This window comes from Orcinus orca, chromosome 11 (assembly GCF_937001465.1).
Source record: "Orcinus orca chromosome 11, mOrcOrc1.1, whole genome shotgun sequence".
Taxonomy (NCBI): Eukaryota; Metazoa; Chordata; class Mammalia; order Artiodactyla; family Delphinidae; genus Orcinus; species Orcinus orca.
Window position 1 is genome coordinate 60,354,821 of NC_064569.1, and position 24,263 is coordinate 60,379,083.

Sequence of the window (24,263 nt, forward strand, 5' to 3'; positions counted from 1 at the left end):
AAAATTTTTAATTACATTGTTCAATCAAAACAAATGAGCTATAATTATAGACTCCTTGGGAATTTTAAAATGCAAATATATGTTTTTAGTTATACATACATCTAGGGAATTATAATTTGTACATGTTCTGTATGTTTGAACTGGCTTGAAATACATGTTTTGAATAAATATATTTCCTTAGCCATCAGATATTGATTCTTACTTTTTCAAGACCATAGTCTTTACCATTTGAATAGTAATAATTCTAGATCTTAATTAGAATGACAGAATAGTTTTCTTTTGTACCATGCTTTGGATAGAGGATGACTTGGTACAAGCTATTTCATGGTAGAACTGTACTTTAATTTATATTTTTTCTTTTAAAATATATACCAGATTAAAGCTAATCATTTTTCCTTTTTAAAGCAGAGAAATCTCCCAATGATCCAGGCAAAACACTAGGATTCTCACAGCCTTAATGGGAGGTAAAGTTTTCTAGAGACTATAGCTATGCTGAGATATCTTGGAAAAGAAATGAATTGCATAAAAACTATAGCTAGGAATATATTAGGTGAAAAGAACTGGTTGAAAACATTTCTTTGCTGTTGTTGATTTCTTGGTTTGGTTCTGAATTGTATCTGTGAGAAAAAAATGGAGGCTCTGTCTTTCTGGTATTTTACCTGTTTCAAGTTCATATAATTTTTGGTGGAGGTTGGTATATCAGAACTCATCATGCAGTCTATTCATTTTTCAGAAGAGTAAATTATGTACCAACCTCTGAAAACTACTGAAGTCTCTCTTGGATACTGAAAACAAAATTTTTGATATGACAATTTTTGCAGTTTGAAAGAAAATTAGTTATTAAAATGACAAAAAAAAGAATATAGGAAATTAACCAATGAGGTTAATAGCATGAATTTAAATCTACAATCCTAAAATGGAAACATAATGGCATTTATTTATTTTCATTAAATCAACTTCAGTGTAATTTTTAGTCCTCACATTGAAAAGGGAGTTAAAATGCTATCTTTAACATTTTTGGACTTATCTTCCCCCATTGTTACACACACACACAAAATCTGAAGTCTTTGTTCCAAAGATAAAGGAAGCATCTTTAGGAATCAAGTCAATGATCATTATTATCCTTCCAAACTAGTGACCACTGGGATGCCAGTGACATTGTCCTTCCAGGTTGGACATGCTACTGCTTCCATGGTAGTCCTATGCCACAGAAATCATGACAAAGGCTGGAAGAACAATATTAGATACCCTACCTTCCGAGTCCAATGTCCTACCATTCCCTCTGAGATCTTTTTGTATGCTCAAGGCTACGATTCCGATACTGGTAGCAGCCTTTATTTTTAGCTGCTCAAGCTTTCTGCCAGGCCAAAATTCTTGAGTCAAGGAATTATAGGGAATCTATCTATCTATTAGGAATGCCTTCTTTTAGAGTTGTGGAGATAGGAATGGGAAATACAATGAGCAAAAACTTTAAAAAATTACCTTCCCAACAAGATGGAGTAGATCCATTTGCCCTACTCCCCCCATTAAGTATAGCTAAAAACCTTGGATATTCTATATAAAACAAATATCAGAAGACTTAAAGTTGGAGAAAAGGAAGCAGACATCCTCTAGAGACTCCAAGACTCAAGGAATGACACAAGGTGAGTTCCCTGGATTTCCTTTTTAACTCTTGTAAATCCTGGACTGGGTACTAAAGAAGCCTGAAATCCAGAAATGTCAATGGATGACGGAAACAAAAGCCTCAAGAAAAGCCTGCCCTCTCTTGCCAGAGAATAAGGAAAGGGACAGCCTAGTAAGGCAGAAATGTTTTTTGTTTGTTTTATTTTTTACAGTAAACATCCTCTTCTGGACAAACAACATGAGGAAAAAACAAGCCTCTTATCCTTTTCAACAAAGGCCAAGTGGAGGACTTAGACCGTCATCCTTGCCTGACACTTATGAAGCACCCCTCCCATCACCTCTCCACCAGTGATGTGTCAGAGGAGAGTGAGGAGACTTCCAGCCCCCACCAGACAGTAATGAGGTGCCCCTCGCCCTCCCAGCCAGGGTGGTGTCAGAGGAGGCCAAGCATGGAGCATACATGTTCACCACCACCCAGCAGTAATGAAGTGCACCTCACAACAACCCCCCCCCAACAGTGTCAATGGAGGCCATATGGGGAAACAGGACTTCCAGCCTCATCTGAGACAATAGATACCCCTTCCTCTCCTGAGGTGTCAGCAGAGGTCAAGTGGGGAGCTTAGACTTTCATTCCCGCCTGGTCATAACAAGGTACCCCTTTCTCTCCCCATGAGATGATGTCAGCAGAAGCAAAGGGGGAGCCTGGATGTCCATCTCCTTCCAGTGGTAACAAGATAACCCTCCCCACAGCAGGGTTAATAAAAGTGAATAGGGATCCTGGACTTTTGCCCACCAACCAGTGATAAGTAGGACTGACCCCCACTGGAGCAATGTCAGTGAAGACCTGCTAAAACTGGAAGATTGACTAAGATCTAGAATCTCATAATATAAAACGCAAAATGTCAAGGATACAATTTAAAAAATCAGTCACATACCAAGAACCAGGAAAATCTCGATGTGAATGAGAAAAGGCAACAGATGTCAACACCCAAATGGCACAGATGTTAGGATTATCTGACAAGGATTTTAAAGTAGACATCATAAAAAGAATATATACATACACATATATAACTTTGCTGTACACCTGAAACAGTGTAATCAACTATACTTCAATTAAAAAAAGATATCAAAAAAATCATAAAAATGCTTCAAGGAGCTATTACAAAAATGCTTAAGAGAAATGAAAAAAAATAAAGTCTCAGCTAGGAAATGGAAGTTACAGATTCAAATGGAAACTTTAGAACTAAAATATAGACAAACCAATATTAAAAATTCACTGGATGAGCAATGAAAATGGGAAAGGAAAAGACCGGTGAACTTGAAAATAGAACAGTAGGAATTACCAAATCTGAACAACAGAGAGAAAATGGACTGAAAAGAAAAATGAACAGAACATCAGGGATCTATGAGACAATAACAAAATATTATATCTAATATTCATGTCATTGGAGTCCCAGAAGGAATTGAGAAAGATGGGGAGGGCCAGAAAAAATATTCTAAGAAATAGTGGCTGAGAACTTCCAAAATTTAGATAAAGATATAAACAATTCTGAGTAAAGGCCAAATATGATAAGCCCAAAGAAATTCATGCCAACATACATCATAATCAAACTTCAGAGACCCTAAGACAAAAAAGCTTAAAAGTAACTGGAGAGAAACAATACATTACCTATAGGAGAACAACAATTTCAGTGTCATGAAATTTCTCAACCAAATCCAAGGATGCCAGAGAAAGTGGCACAACATTTTCAACTTTAATTTCAATTTCAAAAAAGAGTCAACTAAGAATACTACATAGAGAAAATATGCTTTAGGAATGAAGATTGAAATTAAGACATTCTCAGATTCAGAAAAACTAAGATGATTTGTCATAATCAGACCCACTCTAAAAGAATAGCTAAACAAAGATCTTAAAATAGTAAGATAATGATAAATCAAGGATTCTTGGAACATCAGGAATAAAGAAAACACAAGGCAAAGAGTAAAACTATGAATAAACATAAAAAACTATTCCCTTATCTTTTCTAAATTATGTTTGAGAGTTAAAGCAAAAATTATAACATAGGTTATGGTTATATTGGTTATGGAACATATATAGGTTCTTGATATAGAAGAAATATTTAAGACACTTGTATTATTGGTGGAGTGAGTGGCAAAGGGACCTAAATGGAAGTAATATTTCTACACTTCATTCAAACTGGTAAAATGCTGACACCAATAGTTTGTAATAAGTTACACTTATATATTATATAATACCTATAGCAACCACTAAAACATCTATATAAAGATATATACTTTGATAGCCTCATCCACCAGAGGGCAGACAGCAGAAGCAAGAAGAACTACAATCCTGCAGCCTGTGGAACAAAATCCACATTCACAGAAAGACAGACAAGATGAAAAGGCAGAGGGCTATGTACCAGATGAAGGAACAAGATAAAACCCCAGAAAAACAACTAAATGAAATGGAGATAGGCAATCTTCCAGAAAAAGAATTCAGAATAATGATAGTGAAGATGATCCAGGACCTCAGAAAAAGAATGGAGGCAAAGATCAAGAAGATGCAAGAAATGTTTAACAAAGATCTAGAAGAATTAAAGAACAAACAAACAGAGATGAACAATACAATAACTAAAATGAAAAATACACTAGAAGGAATCAATAGCAGAATAACTGAGGCAGAAGAACAGATAAGTGACCTGGAAGACAGAATGGTGGAATTCACTGCTGCAGAACAGAATACAGAAAAAAGAATGAAAAGAAATGAAGACAGCCTAAGAGACCTCTGGGACAACATTAAACGCAACAACATTCGCATTACAGGGGTCCCAGAAGGAGAAGAGAGAGAGAAAGGACCAAGAAAATATCTGAAGAGATTATGGTCGAAAACTTCCCTAACATGGGAAAGGAAATAGCCATCCAAGTCCAGGAAGCACAGCAAGTCCCATGCAGGATAAACCCAAGGAGAAACACACCGAGACACATAGTAATCAAATTGGCAAAAATTAAAGACAAAGAAAAATTATTGAAAGCAACAAGGGAAAAATGACAAGTAACATACAAGGGAACTCCCATAAGATTAACAGCTGATTTCTCAGCAGAAACTCTACAAGCCAGAAGGGAGTGGCATAATATACTTAAAGTGATGAAAGGGAAGAACCTACAACCAAGGTTATTCTACCCAGCAAGGATCTCATTCAGATTCGATGGAGAAATCAAAAGCTTTACAGACAAACAAAAGCTAAGAGAATTCAGCACCACCAAACCAGCTCTACAACAAATGCTAACGGAACTTCTCTAAGTGGGAAACACAACAGAAGAAAAGGACCTACAAAAACAAACCCAAAACAATTAAGAAAATGGTCATAGGAACATACATATTGATAATTACCTTAAATGTGAATGGATTAAATGCTCCAACCAAAAGACACATGCTTGCTGAATGGATACAAAAACAAGACCCATATATATGCTGTCTACAAGAGACCCACTTCAGACCTAGAGACACATACAGACTGAAAGTGAGGGGATGGAAAAAGATATTCCATGCAAATGGAAATCAAAAGAAAGCTGGAGTAGCAATACTCATATCAGATAAAATAGACTTTAAAATAAAGAATGTTACAAGATACAAGGAAGGACACTACATAATGATAAAGGGATCAATCCAAGAAGAAGATATAACAATTATAAATATATATACACCCAACATAGGAGCACCTCAATACATAAGGCAACTGCTAACAGCTCTAAAAGAGGAAATTGACAGTAACACAATACTAGTGGGGGACTTTAACACCTCACTTACACCAATGGACAGATCATCCAAACAGAAAATTAATAAGGAAACACACGCTTTAAATGAAACAATAGACCAGATAGATTTAATTGATATTTGTAGGACATTCCATCCAAAAACAGCAGATTACACTTTCTTCTCAAGTGAGCATGGAACATTCTCCAGGATAGATCACATCTTGGGTCACAATTCAAGCCTCAGTAAATATAAGAAAATTGAAATCGTATCAAGCATCTTTTCTGACCACAACGCTATGAGATTAGAAATCAATTACAGGGAAAAGAACGTAAAAAACACAAACACATGGAGGCTAAACAATACGTTACTAAATAACCAAGAGATCACTAAAGAAATCAAAGAGGAAATAAAAAAATACCGAGAGACAAATGACAATGAAAACATGATGATCCAAAACCTATGGGATGCAGCAAAAGCAATTCTAAGAGGGAAGTTTATAGCTATAAAAGCCTACCTCAAGAAACAAGAAAAATCTCAAATAAACAATCTAACGTTACACCTAAAGGAACTAGAGAAAGAAGAACAAACAAAACCCAAAGTTAGCAGAAGGAAAGAAATCATAAAGACCAGAGCAGAAATAAATGAAATAGAAAGTAAGAAAACAATAGCAAAGATCAATAAAACTAAAAGATGGTTGTTTGAGAAGATAAACAAAATTGACAAACCATTAGCCAGACTCATCAAGAAAAAGACGGAGACAACTCAAATCAATAAAATTAGAAAGGAAAAATGAGAAGTTACAACAGACACCACAGAAATACAAAGCATCCTAAGAGACTACTACAAGCAACTCTATGCCAATAAAATGGACAACCTGGAAGAAATGGACAAATTCTTAGAAAGAAAGAAACCTTCCAAGATTGAACCAGGAAGAAATAGAAAATATGAACAGACCAATCACAAGTAATGAAATTGAAACTGTGATTAAAAGTCTTGCAACAAACAAAAGTCCAGGACCAGATGGCTTCACAGGTGAATTCTATCAAACATTTAGAGAAGAGCTAACACCCATCCCTCTCAAACTCTCCCAAAAAATTGCAGAGGAAGGAACACTCCAAAACTCATTCTATGAGGCCACCATCACTCTGATACCAAAACCAGACAAAGACACTACAAAAAAAAGAAACTTACAGACCAATATCACCGATGAATATAGATGCAAAAATCCTCAACAAAATACTAGCAAACAGACTCCAATAACACATTAAATGGATCATACACCATGATCAAGTGGGATTTATCCCAGTGATGCAAGGATTCTTCAATATACGCAAATCAATCAATGTGATACACCATACTAACAAATTGAAGACGAAAAACCATATGATCATCTCAATAGATGCAGAAAAAGCTTTTGACAAAATTCAACATTCATTTATGATAAAAACCCTCCATAAATTAGGCATAGAGGGAACTTACCTCAACATAATAAAGGCCATATATGACAAACCCACAGCAAACATTGTTCTCAATGGTGAAAAACTGAAAGCATTTCCTCTAAGATCAGGAACGAGACAAGAATGTCCGCTTTCACCACTATTATTCAACGTAGTTTTGGAAGTCCTAGCCACAGCAATCAGAGAAGAAAAAGAAATAAAAGGAATACAAATTGGGAAAGAAGAAGTAAAACTGTCACTGTTTGCCAATGACATGATACTATACATAGAGAACCCTAAAGATGCCACCAGAAAACTACTAGAGCTAATCAATGAATTTGGTAAAGTTTCAGGATACAAAATTAATGCACAGAAATGTCTTTCATTCCTATACACTAATGATGAAAAATCTGAAAGAGAAATTAAGGAAACACTCCCATTTATCATTGCAACAAACAGAATAAAATACCTAGGAATAAACCTACCTAGGGAGACAAAAGACCTGTATGCAGAAAACTATAAGACACTGATGAAAGAAATTAAAGATGATACAAACAGATGGAGAGATGTACCATGTTCTTGGATTGGAAGAATCAATATTATGAAAATGACTTTACTACCCAAATCAATCTACAGATTGAATCCAATCCCTATCAAATTACCAATGGCATATTTTACAGAACTAGAATAAAAAATCTTAAAATTTGTATGGAGACACAAAAGACCCCAAATAGCCAAAGCAGTCTTGAGGGAAAAAAACGGAGCTGGAGGAATCAGACTCTCTGACTTCAGACTGTACTACAAAGCTACAGTAATCAAGACAATATGGTACTGGCACAAAAACAGAAATATAGATCAATGGAACAGGATAGAGAGCCCAGAGATAAACCCACGCACATATGGTCAACTAATCTATGACAAAGGAGGCAAGGATATACAATGGAGAAAAGAGAGTCTTTTCAATAAGTGGTGCTGGGAAAACTGGACAGCTACATGTAAAAGAATTAAATTAGAATACTCCCTAACACCATACACAAAAATAAACTCAAAACGTTTTAAAGACCTAAATATAAGGCCAGACACTAACTCAAGGAGGAACACACTTTGACATAAATCACAGCAAGATCCTTTTTGACCCATCTCCTAGAGAAATGGAAATAAAAACAAAAATAAACAAATGGGACCTAATGAAACTTAAAAGCTTTTGCATAGTAAAGGAAACCATAAACCAGATGAAAAGACAACCCTCAGAACAGGAGAAAATAGTTGCAAATGAAGCAACTGACAAAAGTTTAATCTCCAAAATGTACAAGCAGCTCCTGCAGGTCAATGTCAATAAAACAGCCCAATCCAAAAATGGGCAGAAGACCTAAATAGACATTTCTCCAAAGAAGATATACAGACTGCCAACAAACACATGAAAGAATGCTCAACATCAGTAATCATTACAGAAATGCAAATCAAAACTACAATGGGGTATCACCTCACACCAGTCAGAGTGGCTTTCATTAAAAAAATCTAGAAACAATAAATGCTGGAGAGGGTGTGGAGAAAAGGGAAGCCTCTTGCGCTGTTGGTGGGAATGTACATTGATACAGCCACTATGGAGAACACTATGGAGGTTCCCTAAAAAACTACAAATAGAACTACCATATGACCCAGCAATCCCACTACTGGGCATACACACTGAGAAAACCGTAATTCCAAGAGTCATGTACCACAATGTTTATTACAGCCCTATTTACAGTAGCCAGGTTATGGAAGCAACCTTAGTGTGCATCAACAGATGAATGGATAAAGAAGATGTGGCACATATATACAATGGAATATTACTCAGCCAAAAAATAAATGAAATTGAGTTATTTGTAGTGAGGTGGATGGACCTAGAGTCTGTCATCCAGAGTGAAGTAAGTCAGAAAGAGAGAGACAAATACCATATGCTAACACCTATATATGGAATTTAAGAAAAAAAAAACTGTCATGAAGAACCTAGCACTATTTTTTGTATGAAGTACATGATGTCAGCCAATTCACTGACAGATCTGAAAGGCTGAACGTTTTCAAAACATCTTCAGCAAGCTTGGCCTCTTTCTACACAAACCAAACTAGACGTCTTCATTTCCTGTTCCTGTGTACTCCTGTATTAGTCACCTGAGTTTGAAAACCAGCTCTAACACCTACTGGCTGGGTGACTTTAGACAAATTACTTTACTTCGCTTTTTCTTAGCTTTTCCATCTGTATAATGGAGATAATAATAATATCTGTTTCTTAACAATGAGGTACCATCTCACACCAGTCAGGATGGCCATCATTATAATAATAATTGTCTACAAATAATAAATGCTAGAGAGGGTGTGGAGAAAGGGAACCTTCTTACACTGTTGGTGGTAATGTATATTGGTGCAGCCACTATGGAAAACAGTATGGAGATTCCTCAAAAACTAAAAATAGAGTTGCCATATTATCGAGCAGTCCCACTCCTGGACATATATCCAGATAAAACTCTAATTTGAAAAGATACATGCACCCTATGTTTATAGCAGCACTATTTACAAGAGCCAGGACATGGAAACAACCTAATTGTCCATCAACAGATGAATGGATAAAGAAGATGTGGTATATATATACAATGGAATATAACTCAGCCATTAGAAAGAATGAAATAAAGCCATTTGCAGCAACATGGATGGACCTAGAGATTATCATACTAAGCAAAGTAAGTCAGAAAGAGAAAGACAAATACCATATGATATTACTTATATGTGGAATCTGAAATACGACGCAAATGAACATATCTATGAAACAGAAACAGACTCACAGATATAGAGAACAGACTTGTGGTTGCCAAGGGGATGGAGAGGTGTGGGAGAAAAGGATTGGGAGTTTGGGATTAGCAGAGGCAAACATATATAGGATGGATAAACAACAAGGTCCTACTGTATAGCACAGAGAATTATATTTAATATCCTGTAATAAACCATGATGGAAAAGAACATGAAAAAGAATATTTATATATAAATATAACTGAGTCACTTTGCTGAACAGCAGAAATTAAACACAACATTGTAAATCAACTATACTTCAATAAAAATTTTAAACATAATATCTGTTTCTTAAGGTTTTTATGATTTAAATGAGTTGATATTTTCCAAACATTCAAAATCTCACCCAATAGTTCTGGAAACAACACAGTGAATGTAATTGACACTGAATTTTCCACTAAAAATGGTTAAAATGGTAAATTTTATGTATATTTTACCACAATAGAAAACAAACAAAATAGCTCCTGACACACAGCAAGAATTTTTTAAATTTTAAAATAGCACTTATTACTCTGTATTATAGTTATTTGATGATTTGTATCACCTTTAACTAAAAGCTTCATGTGGATAGACTACGAATCTAATTTGCTGAGAATCTGTAGCTCTAACACCTAGCATGGGTCTGACACATAGAGGTCCTAAAGAAATACTTATTAAATTAATGAGTAAGATGTCCAGCAATGGAATGGGCTGCCTAAGAGATAGTGACTTCCCTGCTAACATAATTATTTAAGCAGAGGATATGGTGATCACCTGTCAGTGATGTGTCAGATATGTCTAATACAGTGGGATGAATAAAAGGCTAAAATTTCTTCCTAATCTAAGTCTGGATTATTGTATTTATCTTGTGCTTTAATATAGCAGTTTTCATAGTCTAACAACAGTACCAACATAATAAAGGAATTCCATCTTTCAGCACTTGCCACCTTGACCCCCCGCAATACGCTCTGGTCATACTAAAGCACTTTTAGCCTTTTCTGATCTCCTAGCATACTACATGCTTTCTTCTTTGTTTAGAATGCACTCTTTAACTTGTGTGCTTCACTTTCTCGATGTCACACTCCCCAAACAGGCCTACCTGGTCCTCAGAAAGGGTGTTAGTTGCCCCACACATTATGCCATAGCACTTTGGCTTTATATTTATCCATGGTATAAAGTCACCGATTTGCTAGTTCTCTAGACTGTAAGCTACTTGGAAGCAGGGTTTGTGTCTTGTCCACTGGCCTTTCTCATCCACCTAACACACTACCTGGTAATACATATTTATTAAAAGAATTAAGGCATGAATGAAACCATCTTATGAGGTCTACTGCTTTCAATTGTGTACACCATAGATAATCTTTAAAAGCACATTTATTTTTAGATATTTTTTGGTCAAGCAGTTGCAATGCTCTCTTTGTGGCAAAATTCTGTTCCTGTGTCAATGATTCTGAATATCTCCTTAATGCTATCCAGCACAATATGTGATATGCAAATATGTACCCCAAAACGAATATGTGTTTTTATTTTGTGCCTACAACTTACATTCTTCAAAGCAAGTTTTCTTGAGCCAAATACTTGAAGCTAAAGAAACCAGGCCAAAATCTGCTAGGATACTAGCCATTTTTTTCTGAAAGAAATGAAAACCAAAAAAAAAAATGAGTTCTTACCTACTGTTAACATGACAATTTGTCAGAGAAGATGAATATTGATATTCCAGACATGCTGGTGAAAGAAAAAAATGAAAATATTTTAACTTTATGAGAATTTGATGATCCCTAGTCTACCCCCTACCTGCTGAGCTTTCCACTTTTCCCATTTATCCTACGGTTTCCCACAAATGATCATTAAAACATTGAGAAAATCTCAGTGAGGAAGTTGGCCTAAAAGAGGATATTCTTCTGTCCAGGAGGAAAATAAAAGGAAGGTCTTGCATTAAACTCCCAACTTAACAAGTAAGGATTCTTTTTTTGGTTGAATTTTCATCGGTGTCACAGAAGAATTAGAAGGTTCCTCAGACATGTTACTTATTCAGCAATTGGCATTTACTGGGCAGTTGACACATTAATAAACGATGACACATCATCTGGTGTCAGAAATCGACTCTGGATATTTAACTACATTAGTTTAGTGAAAAGCTTGCACTCATTTAACTCAAGCCTCTGTTGTGGTTAGTTCTGCAGACAGCTTTCACGAGCCTTCCCTCACTCTGGTTTCCCTTCATCCTTTTCTCTCCGTTCGCGGGGAGGCGGGGCCAGACGTGCCTGCACCGCCCCTCCCCGTTGATTGGCAGGTCGCTGGGGCGGGCCGGCGCGTGCGCACTGGCCTGGCCACGGCCAGTGAACGATGGAGACCCCGAGGCGCTTCGCCCGGGGGTGGTGCGCCCAAAGGCTTCCTCTGGCGCAGACCATTGTTTGGGAGTTGTGGCTTTGTGAGTTCTGGCTACTACTGCTGGGTTCCGGTTTAAACGCGCGTTCTTTGCCACACGAAGAGGACGTAACGTTTATCAATGAGTACGTGAACCTCCACAATGAGCTCCGGGGCAGCGTCATCCCCCGAGGGGCTAACTTGCGCTTCATGGTGAGGCCCTAAGACGGTTGCCCAAACCTCCAACAGCCCCTGTCAGGACCTCCCCCTCGGCCGCGGAGAGTCTGGGTCTCTGAGCCTTAAGGATCGCGGACAACCGCGCTTAGAGTTTGGGTTTTAAAATACACGTGAAGTTTATATGTTCAAGAAATAAAAACCACTGTCACTCAAACGCATAGTTATTACCAAGGGTTTGCACAGGGCTTGGACTAGGGTGAGTAGAGGTACTCACCAGAGGTGCAAAATTTAAGGGAGCTTTAATTCGAGAAAATGATAGTTTAATGTAATTTTTTAAATTTAAAAATCAATGCAAAAGTATTATTGATGAAACAAAATCACTTTAAACAAAGACAGGATCTTTGAGCTTGAATTTGGGAGAGGCAAGTGAGGCACTCTCAGGATAATGCAAATAAAAGGTCAGATTCTGTTCTTATTTAAAATTTTGAATTTTTATCATGGATGTTTTCACACTAATTTTGCCTTTTTAAAATATTTTTTATCTTGATTATTGAGTTTTTTGGTATCCAGCCTAAATTTTGCTCCCTAGAGGGTGTTTCATTCACCTCGTCCTAGACCCGGCCCTGACTTTGCGTTCCCTTACAAAATAGTTCTTGCTTCTTTCCCATTTTTTCCCCCGTATTTCTTTGTAATGTCTCGTTAGCTGTTCCCCTGGTGCTATAGAGTCTTCATGATTGTCATTAAAAATGAATGCAAAATGTATTGAGTAAATATCGGGCAATTAGGACCTTCCAATTTATGTTGTAAATATTGCAGGGACTGTCTCCCTAGATATGTCTTTGCTTCCTTCTGGATTAGTTCCTTAGGAAAAATTCCAGAAATGTGACAAATAAAGTATGTGATTTTTTTATTTATACGATACGTAGCAATTGCTATACTGAAGGACTGTGCCAAATTAAGCAAATATCAGCAGTGTAGAAGTACAGTAAGTCCCCTACATACGAATGAGTTCAGTTCCTAGAGTGCGTTCTTAAGTCCAATTTGTTCCAAAGTCCAACAAAGTTAGCCTAGGTACCCGACTAACACAAGCGGCTATATAGTACTATACTGTAATAGGTTTATAATACTTTTCACACAAATAATACATAAAACACAAAAAATAAAACTTTTTTTTTTAAGATGTTGGGGTAGGAGTTTATTAATTAATTAATTTATTTTTGCTGTGTTGGGTCTTTGTTTCTGCACAAGGGCTTTCTCTAGTTGTGGCAAGCGGGGGCCACTCTTCTTCACGGTGCGCAGGCCTCTCATTATCGCAGCCTCTCTTGTTGCGGAGCACAGGCTCCAGACGCGCAGGCTCAGTAGTTATGGCTCACGGGCCTAGTTGCTCCACGGCATGTGGGATCATCCCAGACCAGAGCTTGAACCCGTGTCCCCCGCATTAGCAGGCAGATTCTCAACCACTGCGCCACCAGGGAAGCCCCCAAATAAAACATTTTTAACCTTACTGTATAGTACCTTGAAAAGCACAGTAGTACAGTACAATAGCTGGCATACAGGGGCTGGCATCTAGTGAACAGGCAAGAAGAGTTACTGACTGGAGGAGGGAGAGGAGGTGGGAGATGACAGAGCTGAAGGATTGTCAGCAATAGGAGATGGAGGGCAAGCTGCAATTTCACTAACACCTGTAGTTGATGGCACAGGTTCTGGTTCCTTGCTGGATTCAATTCTATCTACCCTCTTGAAAAAGCAATCCAGTGATGTCTGGGTAGTAGCTCTTTTTTTCTTGTCATAGATGACATGGTAGCACTGGATTGCATTCTGAATGGCTGCTGCAACCTTTGTGTACCATACTACGTTCAGGTCCTGTGCCTTAGAAACGAACAGTGCCTCCTCAAATAAAGAAAATCCCCTTGCCATTTCCTGCGTCTTGAATCTCTTCTGTTCTTTAGTTACTTCTTCTTCCTCTAGTCTCTCTTTGTCCATTCTCTGGGCCTCAATTCCATCAGGTCTTCATTAGTAAGCTACACAAAACACAACCACTTGTAGAGGATGCACGCACATGACAATGTACGCCAGACATGTGAACTAATTTACTGGACTGCACATGTGACATACCATACATACATGTGACTGGACATACCACATCTGACTGGCTTGGGTATTTTCAGTCACTTGCTAAACTAATAAATTATAAAAGGGAACTTTGCTTTAATGTTAATTTTAAAATGTTATTTTGATTGGACGTATTTTGTACGTATTTTGTTCATTTTCTTTACCTTTTGAATTCTCAGTAAGTTTCCTCTTCTGTTTATATATTTTCTTATAGAAATATATCAATACTAGCATTGTATTTGCTGAAGATAGTTTTATCCAAGCCAATTTTAATCTTTTGAGTTTAATTAGAATTTGAGGATATTTGAGAGTTATATCTATGTATTTCCCACCCTTTGTGATTAATTCTATTTCTTCCAAGTTTGAAGATTAGCGTTCCTCCTGATAATGAATAAACACAAAATATTTTTAATTCAACTTTTTATAGGTTTTGTATTCCTAATGTCTAAAATTTTTATTTCAAACATAAAGCGTAGAGAATAATATAAAGCATAATATTGTGTCCCCTCAATATATATTTTAATATGTGAACATTTTTGAAGGAATAATGTTTTGGGTACAGTTTAAAGCTGCACTCTAAATTTTATCCTTCTCTTCTTTCTAAAAATTTGTATATATTTTTCCCATGGATTTTACTAAGATGTAAATAATAACTGTAAATAGTATAGTCTATCATAATAGTATGGTCTACTTAGAACTTTTCCTTGACAGGTTTGGAAATCATACATTTTATCTTTATTATTTACTGGTTATGCTTAACATTTTAATGTATATACTTTACAAAGTCCAAAGTTAATCAACATCTATAACCTCCTTCTAAATATTAAAAAGATATTACAACACATAAATTGTTTGTCTTCTGCCCATGTCCATGCTGTTGTTGTCGTCACCTAGTATTTTTGTTCTACCTTGTTTTTAAACTCAAAACAATTTTTAAACTCAAAAATTTATTGGGTTTTTTTATTGTAAAATATACATAACATAAAATTTACCATTTTAACCATCTTTAAGTGTACAGTTCTATGACATTAAATACATTCACATTGTTGTGCAATCATCACCACCATTCATCTCCAGAACATTTTCATCCTACCCAATAGAAACTCTGCACCCATTAAACACTAACTCCCCATTCCCTTCTTTCTGCTGGCTACTACCATTCTACTTTCGGTCTCATAAATTTGACTACTCCAGGTACATCATATAAGAATCATAAGTGTTTCTCTTTGTGACTGGATTGTTTCACTTAGCATGATGTCTTCAAGGTTTCATTCTGGGACTTCCTTGATGGTGCAGTGGTTAAGAATCCACCTGCCAACACAGGGAATATGGGTTCGAGCCCTGGTCCAGGAAGATCCCACATGCCATGGAGCAACTAAGCCCATGTGCCACAACTACTGAGCCTGCACGCCTAGAGCCTGTGCTCTGCAACAAGAGAAGCCACTGCGATGAGAAGCCTGTGTACTGCATGAAGAGTAGCCCCTGCTCTCCACAACTAGAGAAAGCCCGCACAGCAAAAAAGACCCAATACAGCCAAAAAAAAATTAATTTTAAAAAATGTTTTAAAAAAGAATTTCCATCCTCTTAAAGGCTGAATAATATTCCACTTTATGTATATACCACATTTTGTTTATCCATTTATCTCTCCATGGATGGTTGAGTTTCTTCCACATTTTGGTTATCGTGAATAATGCTGCTGTGGACATAGGTACGTGAATAAATATCTGTTCGATTCCCTGCTTTCACCTTTACTAGGTATATACCCAGAAATGGAATTGCAAAAACATGTACAAATTCTATGCTTAATTTTTTGAAGAACTGACATTCTGTTTCCCATAGTGGCTGCACATTTCGCATTCCTACCAGCAATGCACAGGGTTTCAATTTCTCCACATCCTTGCCAACACTTGTTTTAATGGGTGTGAAGTGGTATGTCATTATGGTTTTGATTTTCATTTCCCTAATGATTAGTTATGTTGAGCATATTTTCAGGTGTTTATTGGCCATTTGTATGTCTTCTTTGTAGAAATGTTTGCACAAGTTCTTTGGTCATTTTTTGGTCAGGTGGTTAGGGTCTTTTGGTTAGCTGAGTTGAAGGAATTCTTTATATATTCTGGATAAAATCCCTTGTCAAATATATGATCTTCAGATGTTTTCTCCCCTCCATAGGTTGCCTTTCATTCTGTTAATAGTGTCCTTTGATACACAAAAGTTTTTAATTGTAATTAAGTCTAATTATCTATTTTTTTTATCTTGTTGCCTGTGCTTTTGGTGACATATCTAAGAAATTATCGCCAAATCCAATGTCATGAAGCTTTTCCCCTTTGTTTCTTGTAAGAATTTTATAGCTTTAGCCAACAGGTACATAAAAAGGTGCTCAACATGACTAATCATCTGGGAAATGCAAATTAAAACCACAATAAGGTATCACTTCACACCCATTAGAATGTCTATCACCAAAAAAGACAGGAGAAAACAAACATTGGTGAGGATATAGAGAAAAGGGAAGATTTGTGCATTGTTGTTGGGAATGTATATTTGTACAACCACTATGGAAATCAGTGTGGAGGATTCCTTAAAAAATTTAAAAAAGAACTACCATATGATCCAGCAATTCCACTCTTAGGTATAAAAACAAAGGAAATGACAACAGGATATCACAGAGATGTCTGCACTCCTGTGTTCACTGCAGCATTATTCACAATAGCCAAGATATGGAAGCAACCTAAGTGCCCATCGATGGACGAATGGACAAAGAGGAAGTGGTGTGTATATATACAATGGAATATTGTTCAGCCATGAGAAAAGAAGGAAATCCTGCTATTTGCAACAACTGGGATGGAACTTGAAGGCATTGTGCTAAGTGAAATAATCCAGACAAAGATAAATATTGCATGGTATCACTTATATGTGGAATCTGAAAAAAAAAGTCAAACTCATAGAAACAAGGGAGTATACATTCCAGTGGCAGCAATTCCACTTCTGGGTATTTTTCCAAAAGAAAAAAAAACAAAAAAAACACTAATTCAAAAAGGTATCTGCACTATATATACAATGGGTTATTACTCAGCCATAAAAAGGAATGAAATCTTGCTGTTTGCAACAACATGGATGGACCTAGAAGGTATTATGCTAAGTGAAATAAGTCAGACAGAGAAAGACAAATACCATATGATTTCACTTATATATGGAGTCCAGAAAACAACAAACATAATCAAACAGAAACAGAGTCATAGATAAAGAGAACAAACAGGTGATTGCCAGAGGGGAGTGGGAGGGGGGGATGAGTGAAATAGGTGAGGGAAATTAAGAGGTACAAACTTCCAGTTACAAAATAAGTGAGCCAGGGGAATGAAATTTGGGAAGTACAGTCAACAATAATGTAATATCTTTGTATGGAGACAAATGGTAACTAAACTTGTTGTGCTGATTATTTTGTAATGTATGGAAATATTGAATCACTATGTTGTTCATCAGGAACTAACATAGTAGTGTTGTAGGTCAATTAGACTTCAAAAAACAACGAAAACAAAAATACTCATAGAAAAAGAGATCAGATTTGTGGTTATGAGGGTGGGGGCAGGGGGGGATTGGATGAAGGTGGTTAAAAGGTACAAACTTCCAGTTATAAGATAAGTACTAGGGATGATGTCCAAATGATTAATATTATACTACTGCCGTATGTTATATCTGAAATTGTTAAGAGAGTAAATCTTGAGTTCTCATCACAAGGGAAAAATTTTGTTTTTATATCTATATGAGATAATGGATGTTCACTAAACTAATTGTGTTAATCATTTCATGATGTATTATGCTGTACACCTGAAACTTACACAGTGCTGTGTGTCAATTATATCTCAATAAAAATGGAAGGAAAAAAACCCACTTAGAATAGTGACATGGTACATTGTAAGCATGTGGTGTGTAAACAATATGCAAAATTAGGCAGTAGAAAGATGGTCCATGGAGCATAGTTTGCAAATGGCAAAGAATCTGAAGGGCCATTAATAGTGGAACGGTAACCTTTATTACATGCTGCTAGCCATACTATGGAATACTATAAAAAGTTTGCAAAAAATTAGGTAGATCTAGTTGTGCTAATATGGAACAATCTCTCTAAGTGAAAACTGCAAGTTACGGGCCAATAATATTGTGTATGGTATGATTAAAACCGTGCAAAGAGAAAAATCACAAAATACTCATCTAAAACACCCTAACATATCTTATATATGAATGTGTGTATATGGAGCTAGAGAAATTTATACATAAACAATTTTTTTAAAAATGATTACCTCTGGGGAGGGAAATAGTGTGGGGAGGGAGGGGATATGCTGAAGTTTTCTATAATATATTTTCTGTATTGTACTTCTGTATAATCTATGAAATTAACCAAGAAAACTCTAAGGAAATCTTAGTATTGTTTTTCAGAAATGTTTATTTTCAGATTTACTGTAACGTATATATATTTAGCATGTTGGTTTTACAAATATTTTGTTGATTTTTCTATTTGTGTTATTTTTGTTCTTGTCCTTAACTAAACAATGAATTTATGAGGCTCTAAATATGTCAGAAGTACACATTTCTGGATATTTCCATAAATGGAGGGGAGCAGCATCTTGTGATATTTTCTTACATTTCTGGGAACATCCATAAAACTTTACATGTGCCTCTTTTATAACATTTACCAACTACCACTATGTGTTAAAATATATATATATAAATATATATATATATATGTATTTGTATATATATGTATATGTATGTATATATTATCCCAGGTTTTTCTCCTAACAACAGTAAGCAACTAGAGGACAAAATTTATGTTGACTTCATATTTTATTCCTCACAGTACAATAATTTGCATATAATCAGTGCTCAATAAATAGTTCTTAAATATTTTAAATTATTGTATTATTACATGTAAAAGGCATGAGATTAAAAATACACATTTTCTGAATAGACTACATGTAAGAGTATTATAACCATTTGCATCATCTAACAATCTGATTTTTTACTTAAAAATATATGCATAAGCCTTCATCTCAGGAAATAGTTGTTTCATTTATAATTGTCTCAAAACACTTTTTCTCCTACGTAAATTCCATAAACCAGACTCATAAGCACAAAATAACAATTGTTTTCCTTACATATAATTATGAAAACTCAAGGAAAATAATTTAGAGCACAAAAAAAAAATAACTCATTGTTGTTATTTTTTCTTCTTTACTTTTTGCATTTTTTTTTTCAGACTTGGGATGTAGCTTTGTCACGGACTGCTAGAGCATGGGGGAAAAAATGTGTGTTTGAACGTAATATTCATTTAGAAAAACGAAAAATGGCCCATCCTAGATTTAATCGTATTGGTGAAAATATGTGGGTCGGCCCTGAAAATGAATTTACTGCAAGTATCGCTATCAGAAGTTGGTTCGCACAGAGGAAAAAGTACAATTTTGAAAAGAACAGTTGCTCTGATAACTGTTCTAATTATCTACAGGTATCTAATTTTATATTATTAATTCAATAGACTCCTTAATTGCTTTACTACTACGTTGTTATTGTGTTTCAATTTTATAAATAAACTCAAATGGCAAAATTATTACCTCTAATAGAATCAAAATTCTAATCAGTCCTAGATCTTCTGAATGTTCATAATTTCTTCTATTATTTGAACCATGCAATTAAAACATTCCTTTAAATATAGTAAGTCTAATCTCCATAGCCAAAGATGAAAGGTACCTTTCTAAAATAATGTACACTGGAAAAGAAAGAAACTAACAAATAAAAATTAGTTTTAGTTTATTGACTATAAACATAAGTAAAAGATGATTTTTTTTGCACAGATCAGCACACATACTACTATATAACTGATTAAAATGTTTTAAATGCAAATACATATAATTATTTTCCTACCTTATGTCTAACAGTTCACTCTTACACTTTGTACTCCAAGAACACTGAACCACTTTTTATTTCCTGTACAAACATTTATTTTTTCACATATTACATTGTTTTATAATCATCTGTTTATATATCTAATACTACACTAAGGGCAGGGACCTTGTCTTCTTATCCATGTATTCTCAGCACAGCAACATGACATTATTTAGGTCTTCAATAAATATTTGTATCAGGTATCAAGAAACTATTGAATTAACTTCCAAGCTCATTTAAAAGATTATTTTTCAGTCAATAGACTCTAATGTAGAACTTAAAATCTTGGAATTTTTTCATGTTGAACTCATGTCTTCCTGTTCCATCAAATGATTTATGTTTCAAAAAATGTTTAATCAATTTTTTCTCCTAGAAAGTTAGAGTGATTCTCTACTGTCTTACTCATGTCAAAGCTAGACTCCTTAATATGACTTCAATACTCTGAGTAAAAGTCTACTCCCTGACCTACTCCTCTGTATTTTTTCCTCCTTAAGTCTAGTTTCCTAGACATTTTCATTTCCTGCATTTGACCTGTTTAACTTCAACTGTTACAGACATTCTATTCTCTATTCTTTTAATGCATCACTCTATTTCTTTTGGAATCACTAAGACTTCAGCTATAGAGAAAAGGAAAACAAATTGTTTCTCCCTCTCCCACAGAGGTTAACAAAACAATTTTTTGTTGTCATTCACTTGTAAGTATTAGGAATATTAAAGCCATTCAGGAATTTCTGGAATATCTTTAATTATTCTCATATTTTCACTCCAAGACCTATTTTGCAAGAAATTATTTTATAGGAACCAGCTCTTTTACTCATTTTTTAAATGAAAGGTCCAGACTTCATTTTATTTTGTAATGGAATTTCCTCAATAAAAGAAAAGAAAAATGCTGATAACATTCAATTACTTTCTACTCTTGTATTTCTTTTCCTTCCCTTCTATAATCTTACTGTCCCCTCTTTTTTTCCTTTTTATTCACAACTTCCATTCTTCCAAAACTTTGTGTCTTCACATTTCCCTCTTCCTCTTTGCCAATAACCTAGAACTCTCAGAGTCAACAAGAGGTCGAAAATTGATTCAGCAGGTGTCTTCCTTTCGCTCTAATACATTATTCTGGATCAGTTTTTCTCAGACTCTTTATCCTAAGAATACAGTATTGGTAGAACCTATTAAAGTGTTTCTCTAAATACAGTTTTGGAAATGCTTCCCTAAATCCATGATAATTCTCTACCTGCATCCAAATGAAGAATTGTTCATATTCCTTGAATTGCTTTGTTAAAGGTCCTATGTGTATTGAATATACTATTGTTTATACTATGGCAGAGTAAATGTTTAGAATTAAATTTTATGTTTTCTTTGAAAATTTTATTTTAGCTTGTTTGGGACAAGTCTTACAAAGTTGGTTGTGCTGTTACTCCATGTTCAAGAATTGGACATATTAAACATGCAGCACTTTTCATATGCAACTATGCACCAGGGTAAGTTCCTTTAAATTTTTTAAATAATATAAAAATAAATTGGGGATTTTTCAAGGTTAAGTTTTCCTAACTTTCAACATATTCTTCTAAATGTCTTTGCAAGCTATGAAAGAATTAAGTATGAGATAGCAATTAAAGACTTTATATTGAAATATTTTAAATTTAATAATAAAATAAGTCAATTTAGGCATACTGATTTTATGTATAGACTAGCCAAATATTACTTCCTGAGAGAATTTTAACTTTAGTATTATTTCATAGTACCTAGCCTTATTAACATAGGATTTAAATTATTTTCCAAAATTGTTTATCTCCATATTTATTTTTAAAAAGTCAAAAGAAAATAAGGTTAAGTGTGTTGAAATGTATGTTGTAAGAATTGTTTCAAGAGTACATCAGTTTTATAACATGAAGGACACTTTTAGTTGACTATCCTCTGGAGAGTGTATTATTAATTGGGGCTAGTCTCATACATATAAGGAATCATAATAACTCAGAGGTGCAAAAGTACTTCACAAGTCTTCTAGTTATGCTATGCATATGAAACTTGAATTCTTAACACTTACTTATCATGTGGTTACTTACCTGTACCTAAAAACTTTCCAATGATGGGAAAAAACTACCTTCCAAAATAGCCTCCATCTCTGGAGAGCTTTGTTGGAAAATCTCAAGTTTTCTTACAGGTCGATATGATACTATAAGTAATACTGTTAAAACGTCTAACTGAAGTGAGAAAATATCCTAATCAACATGCCAAGAAAAATTGACTACATGCTAGGATTGAGAAGGAATTTCTTAAAAATAAAATGCTTCTGGGGCTAAACCAAAAAGAGAAAGAAAAAAAAAACATTGATTACTAATTAATGATTGTATTCCCCTAGATAGGGAAAACAACAGAACTATGATGTAAGTTGAATTAGATTCAGAAACCCCTTCTTAAATGGAAGCTTTGCTGACTTTGAACATAGGCATGCAAAACAAGTTTGGAATGTAGAGTAATTGCAAAACTTTTTTGGCCTCTTTCAGTCCTACAGACTGGAAGTACTGGGGTGATATCTATTACATGGAGAAACTTTTGCAAGTTAACTACTGATTGGTATTGAAAATTCAAACAGACCACTGGGCATGGGTGGTGGGAAAGGAAGAGGTTCCTCTGGGGTACTAGTCTTCATTTTACATGCTCAGCAATTACATACAAGGCTCTGATCTGTCTACTGACAAACCAATAAAGACTGACCATACTTAGTTTGTAGTCTTGGAAGAGAGACAAACAATAAATAAGTGAACATAGAAATAAATGATATTTAATTAAATAATAAAATATGCCATAGAAACAAAGCACAGTAAGCAAATAGGGAGTAACTAGCATAGAATATGGGTAGGATAGCTGCAAAAGGAGGTGGCATTTAAACCGAAAGCCAAAAGATGCGGAGACGGCTAAAGAATATTTCAGGTAGAAGTGAGAGCACATGTAAAATCTCTGAGCTTGGAATAAGTTTAGCATGTTTGAAAAATGAATAACTGTGGTTAGAGGTAGGAGACGAGGTAGAGAGTTAGGTGACAACTAAATCAAATAGAATACCATAGGCCAGGTTAAGGATTTGGGGGTTTATTCTACATAATAGCAAAGTCATTGGAAAGTAATAAGCAAGTAAGTGGCATGATCTCATCTATGTTTTTTTTTCTCCCTGTTCTTTGTTTTTTAAAAAAATTTTATTTATTTATTTATTTTTGGCTGCATTGAGTCTGTGTTGCTGCACGTGGGCTTTCTCTAGTTGTGGCGAGCAGGGGCTACTCTTCGTTGTGGTGCACAAGCTTCTCATTGCAGTGGCTTCTCTTGTTGTGGAGCATGAGCTCTAGGCACGTGGGCTTCAGTAGTCGTGGCACTCGGGCTCAGTAGTTGTGGCTCACGGGCTCCAGAGCACAGGCTCAGTAGTTGTGGCACACGGGCTTAGTTGCTCCACGGCATGTGGGATCTTCCCGGACAAGGGATCGAACCCACGTCCCCTGCACTGGCAGGAGGATTATTAACTACTGCGCCACCAGGGAAGTCCCTCATCTATGTTCTGAAAAGAAAACTTAGCAATAAAAGATTGCTCTTGCTGTTGTGTCAATAATGGAGTATAGGAAAACAAGGGTACAAAGAGAAACAAGCACAATTAGGAGATTGTTTCTGTAGTGCAGGCTATAGACTGGTATCTTGGATTAGGATTTTAGCATGTGGATTGGTTTTCTATTGCTGCATAATAAACCACAAACTTAGTGACTTAAAACAGCAGCCATTTATTATTAAACAGTTCTGTAAGTTATAAGTCCAGGCACAGTATAGCTGGATTCTCTGCTCAGGGTCTCAAAGGCCAAAATCAAGGTGTTGACTGAGTTCTTATCTGGAGGCTCTGGGGAAGAATCTGCTTTTAAGCTCCTTCAGGTTGTTAGCAGAATTCAATGCCTTGTGGTTATAGGACTTGGGTCCCCATTTTCTTGCTGGTTCTAAGCCAGTGGTTGCTCTCGTCTTCTAGAGGTTGCCCACATTCCTTGATGCGTGGCTCCCACCATCTTTACGTCCACAAAGGCACATCA

The 24,263-nt window shown here is 35.6% G+C and overlaps 1 protein-coding gene across 1 annotated transcript in view; it reads left to right on the top strand.

The window, feature by feature from the left end:
* Positions 1-11,952: 11,952 nt before the first annotated feature.
* The window catches only part of GLIPR1L2 (GLIPR1 like 2), a gene marked incomplete at its 3' end in the record, with an annotated part of 30,968 nt that continues 18,657 nt past the window's right edge, over positions 11,953-24,263 (top strand). The window contains exons 1-3 of the mRNA XM_012537464.3: positions 11,953-12,198; positions 19,523-19,768; positions 21,580-21,683. Coding sequence (XP_012392918.3) covers positions 11,965-12,198; positions 19,523-19,768; positions 21,580-21,683 — 584 coding nt within the window. The remainder of the gene's footprint in view (positions 12,199-19,522; positions 19,769-21,579; positions 21,684-24,263) is intronic.